At 40.3% G+C, this 12,500-nt stretch overlaps 1 protein-coding gene across 1 annotated transcript in view; it reads right to left on the bottom strand.

Moving 5' to 3' along the window:
• Window positions 1-12,500, bottom strand: part of LOC115812512 (cadherin-10-like) — an 87,695-nt gene that overhangs the window by 6,911 nt on the left and 68,284 nt on the right. Inside the window, 4 exon segments of the mRNA XM_030774990.1 lie at window positions 1,123-1,290; window positions 2,931-3,050; window positions 5,132-5,426; window positions 12,019-12,246. Of these exon segments, the coding sequence (XP_030630850.1) occupies window positions 1,123-1,290; window positions 2,931-3,050; window positions 5,132-5,426; window positions 12,019-12,246 (811 nt within the window).

Here is a 12,500-nt window from a genome sequence, read left to right as displayed (position 1 = left end):
TACCTTTTTACTCTAGCCACACACACACACACACACACACACACACACACACACACACACACACACACAAAGACTCACTGTTGTTAGAAAGAGGAAACAGAAAATAGAATGACACCAGTAATCTGTCAATCTGATTGGCCAGCATTTGCAGTTCACTGAATGGACCACACAGAGAAAAGAGATAGAGAGGACAGAGAGAGATAGAGGGAAAGAAAAAGTGAAAGAGTGAACAATTGAGAAGCAGAAGAACAGCATGAGGAAAGAAATGGAGGATTGAAGCAGGGATTTGATGAGAAAAAATAGGAAGTATAGAAAAGATAAGGCAGCTCCACAAAGAGAAAAAAGAGAGGATTTAAACAGAACTGCAAGAGAAAGAGAACCCAGAGAGTATGTATTCTTTTCATTTAAAGGGAATTACCGGAATGATCTGATGCACTCTGCTGGACTCTTAGCTCTGTCATATGGCTCTGCATTTAATTACTTACTGACAAGTAAGTAATGCCACAGAGACGGATATAGCTATGCACACAGCACACGATGTAACAGACACACACTCACATCTGCATTAAACACATACACACACACACACACACACAATTACATGCACAGCATTACTGAAACACAGATTTCATCAAACTGAGTTTCTCCATGCTGTTTTGTTCATGACGATAACATAACCTTTCCCATGAATACCATCTTTGTGAGGAATTATAAATGAATCTATAATTTTTTTTTTCTATGATAAAATCTCACTTGGCAGGACAGTGGCACTGATAATTATTCACGGAATTAATGCCAATGTTCACATAAGATTATGCGCAAAGTCACCGCTTAAAAAGACACACAATCAAGTCACATCCTTATATAAAATGTTCCTTGTGAATTATGAGCGGGCAGATGAAAATTCAGTCCAATTTGACATAAACAAATGACACAGGGCATCTATATGCTCAGCCTCATAAATGGCTCTAATGCTTGTCCAAATGTCGAGACATTATAAATGCACTTTTTCTATTTCATATAAGATTGGTGATGCAGTGACATCACACATTCAAACAGTGAATCCTGTCCAGGTGACTCTGTTATTTGGTGCTTGTATTTGGACTGATTATCGAAGCTCACCCTGAGGGAAGCGTGGTGGGTTGTCATTGATGTCTAACAGCGTGATGTTGACTGTGGTGGTTCCAGAGAGACCTCCCATCTGTCCTGCCATGTCTTTTGCCTGAATCACCACCTGGTAGTGCTCACGAATCTCTCGATCCATGTTGGGCAAAGCTGTCCTGATGATGCCTGATGGAGACACACACACACACACAAACAGACACACAAAAAAATGTTAGAGTCAAGTGGACCAAGATCTTTCATTCAAAATGTGTTTGCTTGTAGCAAAGCATCACCATAAAGGAAATCTGATCCTATTAAGCTAATATGATTTTTAACTATCAGGAGTTCTTTTTTTTTTTTAAATGTAAAAAGTAATTTTGTTACAGATATTAATACCATGGCATTAAAGGGAGAAGTCTTTCTTCCAAATGCAATTCTACCCAATCTCTAGCGCACTTAGACATCTTTGATCTGTGATTTTTGAACGCGTCTCTAAAACAGGTCTAAGACAGAAGCCAAAGATGCTCCCAGAAGCAATAATTGACTTCAGATTAAAAGAGCGTGTTGCTACTCCTGTCAGCACTGCCAGTGGCTTTTGTCTTTCATTAATGCTTTACATTTGAAGCATCCCAGAAGAGGACCTCTCTCTCTCTCTCTTTCTTTCTTTCTTTCTCTGTCGTACTGTAAAATGAGAGAAAACAGACAAAAGTGCACATAGAGTTGCTCTATTCCTATCTTCTTTTTTATTTCTTTCCCTGTGGAGATTCACTGAATATCAAACAATAGCTCTGTGAGGGTGGGTCCTTCCTGTCAATCAAAGACACATCAATGCAGCAGTGTTGATGACACTCAGGCTTGGGGAAAAAAAAGAAAAAAGAAAAAGAAAAACCTCATCACCTTCTTTTATCAATGAGAGCTGCAAAGGCCAAGCGTGAGAGAGAGAGAAAAACATCTGATTTCACAAAAGCAGTGACACAGAAGGATAGGCATGCCACAGAGTACAGCTTACCTATTCAGCCCAGGCATCCAGGAAAACAGCAGCGGAGACACAACGTCCCGAATAAGAAACATAGAGCTACTGTATACCTTGGCCGTATTCTTTCATGTCTGTCTCTTTTTGACCTTTCTCTGCCTCTTTGTTCTTTCTTTACATCATTCTTTTCTTTTTTACTCTTTCTCTCTGGTCTCAGATGTAGAGTGGAACTTTGTAGAAAGCACTAGTTTGATGTAATAAAGGATTTTCTCAAATGTTCTTTCTTTCTTTCTTTCTTTGTTTCCTTCTTTCTTTCTTTCTTTCTTTCTTTCTCTCTCACTCTCTGTCTCTCCCCTTCACATACACATACTGTTTCTAATCCCACATCCTGTCTTAGACTGGCTGTGTGTGATGAGGGGAATTAAGCTTACATACCTCATCTGGGATAAAGCATATTACCTGCTAAGCTGCATGCTAATCTGCAATGGCTTTTTATTGTTTCCATTTCCCTTTTGTTTAAGCAAAGACATATAAGGGATATGTAGCAGAGTACACATTACACGTGATTCAATCTGCCTTTGTCCCGCCTTATCATAACCATCTGAGTCAGCGAGCAGAGAACGTGGGGGAGAACAAAATAGGAAGAGAGAGAAAGAAAGAGGGAAGCAAGAGGAAACAGAGAGAGGAGAGGGGGGAAAAAAAAAACAGAAAAGAAACTTTGAAGAGTTAAAGTGAGAGAATGACGTTGAAAAAAAAGATTGAAAGACGTAGCACAAAGAAAAGAGGGAGACAGACAGAGAGAGAAAGACGGTGGGAGAAATCTGGATGACTGAACGTATGTTCAAACACCGACCTGTCTCTGGTTCCACTGAGAAGTACGGCTGGCCCTGCAAGATGCTATACACCACTTTTGCACTGTTTCCATATGTGGCATCATCTGCGTCAGTTGCCGTCACCTCTACAACAAATGTTCCTGTGGAGGAAAGAAACAGACATCCCTAAGAGACTTTATAGCCTCTAGTCTCATTTGAGGTTGCTAGCGTGCAATAGGAGGAAACTGAAACAGCTTTCTTTTCACATTAGCGGCCAAAACATACAAAGACTCTGTATTGGTTTCATTTTGCATTTGCCCACTGTTATTCTGAGGAGCTTTGCCCTGCAGGTTAGTACAGAACTACTAGGATACTATCTATTATCGTATCCATGAAGCTGGAAAAGCATATGCCCTAAATCCCTGTTGGTCTGATATGAACCAGTAGTATTACTCAAGAGTGGAAGCTGCACAATGTAAATGCTATGCATCTGAATGCCTGGGTAAAATGGCACGCGACCCTCTCCATTACTGAGATATCACAAACTATGTCTTACCTCATTATCTCTATATATAGATTTATTTCAGCAGAACCAAAATGGATGCACAAAACTCAAATGGGATGAAATGCATGCAGTGTGAGTGTGTGTGTGTGTGTGTGTGTGTGTGGTTAGCATCTACGTGATGTTAGTCATCTGAGCTTGTATGGATTTTACTGGCACATGGATGCTTGTGACATTTTGAAATTTCTAAGCCGTGTCCTCTATGACAACCGTGCTGAATCTCTTCACGGATTTGTGTTTCATTCCACATTAGGAGGCAACCCTGTCAAGTACCGTCTTAAGAAAACAACATTAAATCGTCTGTTGTTTTCTTGTTGATGATTTAGAGCCAGGGTTCTTTAGAGAGTCAAACCAACCTTGACAGCTAATGCATTTTAAGAAGTGAATTAGATTCAAAGACTAGTCTTGCTGACATGACTGCTATGGTTTAGTTGCACTGCCCTTTTGGAAGTTATTGTGATCCAATTAGAAAAGAGTGTTTGATCAGACAAACAAAGCTATTCTCTTCATAATCTGACTTTTAAGAATGTGAACCTTAACATTACTTTTCTCTGCCTGCCAGATTCCTTGTCTCACTCAATAGGACCTGAAAGGCCTTAAAAGACATTTAGGGAAAATATTCTGGTTTCTATCAGCGTAAGCAGCAGCTAACCTAAATTTATTTGTTTGCTAAATATGCAGTTCAAACTAACTAAATAAATAAATAAAAACGCTGACATTAAAAATTGTGGACTAAAATAGAAGGCCAGACCCACATCCCAGATTATTAATGTGGTGTAATTAAATGTTATATTAAAAGATTAGGTCCAAACCGCCACACGTGTAATTACTGTGCCAATTCGACCTAACCCCCTTTGACAGTGCCATAAACGGTCAGTAAAAAAAAAATAAAAAAATGTTCGTTTCATAAGTCGGCCTCCACTATGCAGAGTTTAATTATTTTGATTGATAAAGCCGCATTGATCCCCTTTAACATGTTCATTTGTGACGTAGCTATCCCGCCTCAGCGATAAAGCCTCTAATCCGACTATCTGTGCTGGATATGAACGGGGGGATCTATCAATAGTGGGAGGACTCTTTGTGGAAACAGCTTTCTGTGTATAACTGAGAAACTGGCACTCATGTCATGGTGCAAAGGCAAGGACCTATTGTGTACTTGACATAAACGCTGTAACTTATGTGGCAGAGATGTCTAAACACAACTACATAAAGGCTTGATGCTACCCGTATATGCTCTTTTAGAGGTCTTTGACTGGCACGCTCTTTGCCAAACAAAGCTGTATGTTTTCATGACCACTTGTCATGATTACTCTTGTTAAAACACATTGACATTTGTATTGTGGGTCAATGACAGGCAAAGCTGCTATGAAGACTATTGTCTCTTTTGTTCTCTTTCTCTTTCTTTCTATCTCTCTTATCATATACTCTTTCTGTCTTTTTGTCTCTCTCTCTCTCTCTCTCTCTCTGTCTTCTTTGGACAACAGTATTTTTTAATGAGAAGCACAATCCAGGCTGAATCCGTGCAGCAGTCTATAGCAGGGTCACAGCAGTACCCAAAATCCCCGATGTTCCTATTTATCTTAAACTCTAGATTATCCTTTAGTGAGGATTACCACAACGGAGCACTCTTATCATTCATTGGTCGGAAAGGCGGGTGTTATTATGACTGCTCAAACTTACCAACGTCAGCCATTTCTTGCACACTGGCAGTGTAAAGCTCTTTGGTGAACTTTGGCTCATTGTCATTGATATCATGGATTTTGATCGTGAACTGCGATGGCCCCTCAAGGTCCCGTCCGGTAACCCTGTCCACAGCTTTTGCGCTCAGTGTGTAAAAGGCCTTCTCTTCTCTGTCCAGCCTCTTGGTGGCGTGGATGTCGCCCGATTTCTCGTCGATCTCGAATACGGATCCTGCACCTTCCCCAGAGAGAACATATCTCACAGTGCCATCTTCTCTGTCCTTGTCTGAGTGCAACTGTAAATGAGAGAAGGAAGACAACAATAAAACCATAGAAGAGAGGAAGATGAGGAAGAACAAGGAATGTTGTAGAACAAAGACTCAATTAAACCATAGAGAAGTAGAAAGGCAAGGTAGAGAAACAAAAGAGACAGATAGTCGGAGATGGACTCAAATATGGATAGACTGTGAGTAAAAATACCAGTACATTTCTCTTGATGTGCAGTTATACGACAGTTGCTGACAGGTGAAGTTGTTTCTCAAGTGCAGTGCGTTAATGCACGAACCTTAGCATCGGTTTATTTAGCGGCACCATTCCATTCCATTCCGCAGATGCTTTTAATGTCCCCAGTCAATACTGTATATGAGTTATGCAATACACACCCCTATGCTTAACAAGAGGATGATTGATAGTTTGAAGAGATGCCATCATCCAATTAAAAGGTTCTGAACCATGCTCTTTGAAAGTTCTATAGCTGCTCACACCACAGAAGACTGCTCTCATTTAATCAGAACTCGAGTATACAAGTAACTGCCGTGTGGAATGCGGGGAAACTTTTGAAAATACTGGTATTTTTTACGCACATTTGTAAAAGACATGCCCAGACCTCCACAAGAAGAAGAGGAAGAAGAAGGAAAAAAGAAAGAAAAAAAGAAGAAGAAGAAAAAAAAAAAAAACAGCAGACATTATTCGTCATACAGAAATCTGGGTGTTTAAGTTCTGTCTTGCGCATACATTCACCCACGCAAATGAGCTCAGAAGAAGCTCCTTAAGCCATGTCTCAAGCTAAAAAAGGTGGAACTCCATGTAAGACCTTTTTTTAACAGCGAAGGGTTGTGTGTATGTCACTACCTAATAAACGCTGTGACCCTAATGGCTTGTTTTGGTTATTAGCAATGTTAGAAACTGAACTGACATATCCATGTTAACAATCACATGAAGCCAGATCAGGCTGATTGCTGTTGTTCTCTCTGAATCTTCAGTATTTTGGTTTGCATTTCTTTTACTCATAATTTGTGTACCGAATCTTGCAATGTCATAAGTACATTTTTACCACTGCATCTATCATACACACATTTTTCTCTTACTGACTACAGAATAAAGCCATCCAGCTACTTACATTTTTCAAACAGTATATTAACAGTCCATTAAATGAATATAAAAGTATGCACAGTGGATACATTTTAGATATTACCTTTATACGAATACTACATGTACTTTACATGTTATATGTTCTTAAAAAAGGAGAGGGTCCACAAAAAAGAAACATACCAATCCCACCACAGTCTTAGCGGATGCCTCTGCTCTGATGTTACATTTACAAAATTCAGGAGAGGAAGCCCACCATGACAGCCAATAGGATGCTTTGTGTAAGAAGAGGAAGCTTTATCTCCCAGTAAATGGTGATTTCCTCCAGATTTTTAGACTGACCTCTCCTTCACTTGTTTTATCGCTCTAGCTGTGTTACAGCCCTGCCCTGTTTTATAAAAGCAACTTATCTTCAACTGTTTATGTTAATTCAGACTCATTCATTTATCTCAGAGAGCTTATCATTACCCTTCCTTCGTGTCACCTCTTTTTTCACTATCACTCTCTCTTTTTGCTTCTTCCTTTTGTCAAACAAGGACACTGTATCGTGATTTTTTTTTTATACAATTTTTTGTGTGATGATGCAATTTTTTGTTTTAACTGTGGACGAGACTGGTGGAGCAGACCAAAATGCCTTACCTTTCGCACAAAGATACAGAACGCACACAAGAAACAGAACAAAGCATACATAAATGTATTAACCTTTACCAACAATAAATAAATAAACATGTACACAATTTCTTGTTTTTTTTTTTTCTTCTTCTTCTTCTTTGAACTTCTTCTTCTTTCTCATTCCTCTCCTTTTGAGTGATTCCACCTACTGTGCAAGCTGGAAGGCTTTACTAATTTATTATGTTCAAAACAGGCAAAGCAGTGGAAAGAGATGACCACCCCTGAATAAACATCTTTTATCATTGTCAAGTTCTGGAGTGCTAAATCAAGACAAGCCAGAATTATTAGGAGAACTTTTCACTTTTATACCCCTGGGTTGAAATGTTTTTGGAATAAAATAATTTAATGTCAGGGAGATATAGTCCTGCTGAAAGAACCAACTGACATTACATGTTCTCTTATTCCAGGGACATCGCGGCACACAAGGCTGAACTTAATGTTGCTATGGGCAACTCAGTACCTCTGAGCTTTATAGTACAGGTCCTCCTTGACTCTGCTCCACACTTTCCCCATTAAACACCACAGCTCTTGACAGCTTAACATTTCATTTCTTTATTATGTGATGCCTCAAACTGATTTTTGTATCGCCACAGTGTGTGTGTGTGTGTGTATGTCTGTGAGTGTGTATGTGTGTGTGTATCTTCTCCCTCTTGTGTATTGTATATTGAACTTGCTTGCGCTGACCTCTTTTCAGCTGATTCCCCTAACGGAGTACTGAGGGAAGGAAAGAGAGAGGAAATTTATGGCAGACCTACCACTCAAATTAGAAGAAAACCTCACTGAGGAATCAATTGGCCTGTCCCCTTGCGCATTCACAATGGGCCCTCTGATCAATTTTTATTGAAAATACAATTAAACTGTCACTAAAGGGGGAGAAAAAGAAAAGAAGAAAAAAAAAATCCTTCTCTCTCTAGGGTGGCTCTGAAACACCACCAAGAACTCATTCACGCGTCATCCATTTCACTTTCGACAGGCCTAGAAACTAGTCATAGAGGACAGCACACAATACAGACCATCAAACTGCACTTTTACTCTGAGCCACAGTGGTGAAGACTCAGAAGATTCTGAGGGTGTATCCGATTCCTTCACAACTTCTCAGTGGAACTTCAACTAAATACTCCCTCCCAGTTTCCCTACTGAATGAGCACCTTCAGAGAGTATAGCTCAGACTATGAAGTGGTTCCCACAGCCAGCATGAATTCATCCAGTGCTAATGTCTCCCCAGTCTTCATTTTGGTCTCTCGGGTCTCTGTGTTGTTTGAAAGTTATGGGAGATGAGCCTTAACCACCGCTCTTTGTACTTCTGTTGTAACGTCCTGTGCCCAAACCTTTACTTGAGTGCCGTTTGGCCCTAATTGCAGCCAACCAGATGAAATGAAATTGATTTGAGGGACCCGATGACTAGCGATTAGCCATGATGGGCAGATAGAGTGCTTTCAGCATTCGCTTACACTCATTGGACTCCATTAAGAGACAGTAACATTAGCCATCCTTTCGGTTGAGCAATTTTTTTTTTTTTTTTTTTAATGCCGGAGGCTTCAATCAGGTTGATTAGAGTGTTTTAATTGCTAGACAGAATGGAAGGTCATATGTCACTGAGTTTTAGCAGCAGACTCTGTCACGCCTTTGTATCTCCTTGTATAATGTTTCACAGATATGTTCAAGAAAATCTTATCTTTTAATTAACGACAGTTGAATTTCTTTTTCTCATTTGAATAATACTTGGTTTATTGAGTTCATGGTAAAAAAACAACAAAAAAAAACACCAGTGGAACAGTTACTCTGTGATAAAACAGAAGAGAGTTTAAGAAACAATTATATGTAATTTAGACCATGTTTATAGTGTTGTTCAAATGTTTAATTTTCTGTTATTTGTTTTTTTTTTCCATTAAAAGCTGTTTTTTCTATTAAGATATTTGCTGGAACTTTCCTCAAACACTCATGTACGCAAGAAGACAGTGCTGCAAAGCACTGAAATATTGTTTAAGTCTTCCCATGAGAGAAAAGGCTTACCACCTCATCAACAGAGTGAATGTGTGTGAGCCACATCACCAAGGGAGACTGGATCATAGCCATGGCCCCCATAAAGGAAGCAAGCGATTTCAAAACAAAACTGAGGCGGCAAGGTTAGCCACAACAGTCAGTAAAAATGAAAAAAAGGTCCAGAAACCCAAAGGTAAATCAACACCGGACTGGGTCCTGTGTTCCACAGAGGATCCCTCTGTTTTTACTCAAGATGGACTGAGCTGAGCTGAATTCACGACCTCTCTCTCTCTCTCTCTCTCTCTCTCTCGGTTTTTCCATCTCTCACTCTGTTTATCTTTCTGCCCAGTTTTCTGCCATTAGTGCTACATGAGGGCTGCTGGAGGCTTAGCAATGTTTGCTCCCAATGCACAGAGGATTCAACCCACAAGACACAGAACTTCTCTCTCTCTTTCTCTCTCTCTCTCTCTCTCTCTCTCTCTCTTTATCTCTCTCTCCCTCATTCTCATTCTCTTTCTCTCTCTCTTGCTTTCAAACCTTCATTCCTGTGGGTCTGATCAGAACCTGTAAATACTTCATGAGATGTGATAGTGGTGCACAAGCACTCTTCTACCAGTGATGATTACCCAAGCCTTTCAGCCTTAATCCGCCTCTTTGGAGAGAAATAAACTTAACAAAAATAAAATAAACAAGGTAAACATAGTCTCCTCCAGTGAGGCCTTAGACAGTCCTGGGGGGCATGACTGGCCCTGCACTACTAATGAGAGAGCAGTGCGTATGTGTGTGTGTGATAGAGAAACTAATCTCACACACACACACACACAAACACTCACGGCCTAACAATGCCGAGGGACCACCAACACAGGTCCACGGTTCTTTTTCCGTCTCTCTTATTCTTATTCTCTGCATCTTTATTTGACTTCGTTAGTTCTTTCTGAAGTGCAGAGACACTAGTGATTTCATTGGTTAGCAGCTGGTAATGCGATGAATGCATTAGCATTGCAACAGGGGAATTTATTCCAAGTGGTTGTGAGAGCTTGTCTGATTCCATTGCCTTTTCATCAGCACAGCTCTACAATGCTTTATGTCAGATGAAGTGCCCCCTGATTGTGGTTAGATGCTACACTCATGTGTCTAATTCAGTCATCCTCTAAGAAATGCTATTGTTCTGAGGCACAGTCATCTTTCTTTTTTTCTTTTTTTTTTTTTTGCTGCTTGAAAGCACAACAGCAGTCTTTACCTGATCACTGATACACAGCTGCTGTGCGAAACTCTTTCAAACAAGCTGAGGATCTTTTTCTGAAGGACACAGGAAACCACTGAGTTGCTCTGTTGACATACCATTAACATATAGTTACATAAGCACTGTTTATGCCTTCTCAATCTGACACTGACTTATTGTTTTAGTTATCAATCATTTATTACTTATTAACAAATTAACAGTCAGTAACTGTAACAGAAGACTAAATCAGTGGAATATGAGAGTGTACATGTTTAATTTTGAAAGGGACAAAAGAACAATTGCTGCCGCATAATCTCCACCTCTCTGAAGTTACACAAAAAGAGTGTGGTTTCCCATTGATGGCTTAATAGTTACAGTAGAAGACTTAGAGCCTTGGGTCGCGCCCTCGTGTTCAAAGGCATTCAATGAGAAAGTGCCTACTGAGCCTCTCTAATCCATATAGCTCTCTCTTATTCTTCTTCTCTGTTCTCCTGTTTCTCTCTCTCTCTCTGTCTGTCTCTCTCTCTCTCTCTCTCTCTCTCTCTGTCTCTCTCTCTCTCTCTCTTTTGTGATAGAATGTGTCAGAGTGAGGGGAGGGCATCAATCTACAAACACAAAAGATGAAATGGCCTGAATATGCTCGGTGCTGAATTACTGTCTCAGCCATATGCTTCTCTGTCATCTCTTTCATCTTCTCCCCTTTTTCTCTCTGTTCTTTCTTTCTGTTCTCTCTTTCTGTTCTTTCTTTCTTTCTTTTTTCCCATCTCTCCTTCTTTCCTCTCTTCCCTTCTTCATCGGCTAATGCACTACGATTCCTCAGGCCACTGAAAGTCAAATTTGAGCTCAATTTGAGACTTGTGTTTTGTAGAATCTCATTTGATTGGATGAGTCTATATGATCTCGTTGCACCGTAGGAATGTTAAGTATATGTCTCTGTTCTAATGCAATTCTTTCTGACCTTGCTAAAAGTTCTTCGTTATCTCATTAGCTTTTTTTTTTTCCCCTTGTGAGGTTACCCAGGACTGACAACATATATTTCTGCTTTCTAATTAGAGGCAGATTACATATGATTTCATTACATGCAGAAACTGGAATGCTATTGGACATGGAGTCCGTGTGCCCAGAGAGCAGTAGTGAGATGTGCCCAGACTGGCCAGACTACTATACGCATTAATATGAATGGAAGGGCACGGCAGCATTGCTGTTAGTGAGACCACAATTTTTCAGACAGCTACATCTGTTTCAAAAAAAGTCTAAAAGCAGAAAAAGCGCCGAAAGCTACAGACAGTCCATGGTAATGTTCTCTGTGGGCTACACCTTAAACCACCACAAGGTCATGTCCAGACTTATCCAGATTCATTTATCAGACTCTCAGCATGAAATACATTACATTAATGCCACTACTGAATCCAGTAATATTGTGTTTTTACAAACGCACACACACAAAGAACATAATCGTATTTGAATAAAAGTCCAAATAACACCATGCCCTCCTATTTCCCCAACACTGCCTTCCCTGTCATCAGAATAATATAACTTGCACTCAACAAAAGAAGGAAGGGAGAAAGAGAAAGAAAAGAGAGAGAGAGAGAGAGAGAGAGAGAGAGAGAGAGAGAGAGACAGCTTGGCATGCATCAACATACCTTTCCTACATACTGTTTATCAGTCCCTGTGTACTCCTCCAGCAAGAAGAACTGGTTCCACATCCAACCTCGTTTGGAGCGTCTAAGCGACAATCCCTCACCAGATGGGCCCATGTGTCCCCCTGCTCCTCTCCTCAGGGACCCAGTAGTCCTTAGTATACCCAGGGCTATCCCCCAGAGGTAGGCCCATGCCAGGATTAGGAGAGGAGTTCTCATCCTCTGTTCAGGCTAATAAAGGATATTGATCCCAACGCCGGATTTCACAATCTTGGGTTGTCTTGCAATTGCAGTTGCGGTGGTAGAACTGGTGCTTGGGCTTTGGTTAGAGGAAAGCGTCCAGATGCATAGTTTTCATTTGGAGCTTGAAATCATCCTTTAGCTCTGGGAACCCACACCATCTGTGAGAGACAGGCGAGCTGTTAACATTTGGGAGACATTTGTGTTTTCAATCTCTCTATCTCCCTTTTTTCATGTTCCTCTAC

The sequence above is a fragment of the Chanos chanos genome, chromosome 5 (genome assembly GCF_902362185.1).
Source record: "Chanos chanos chromosome 5, fChaCha1.1, whole genome shotgun sequence".
Classification (NCBI taxonomy): domain Eukaryota; kingdom Metazoa; phylum Chordata; class Actinopteri; order Gonorynchiformes; family Chanidae; genus Chanos; species Chanos chanos.
The sequence above is the reverse complement of the archived record's forward strand: the minus strand, read 5'-3'. Positions and strand labels throughout refer to the sequence as shown.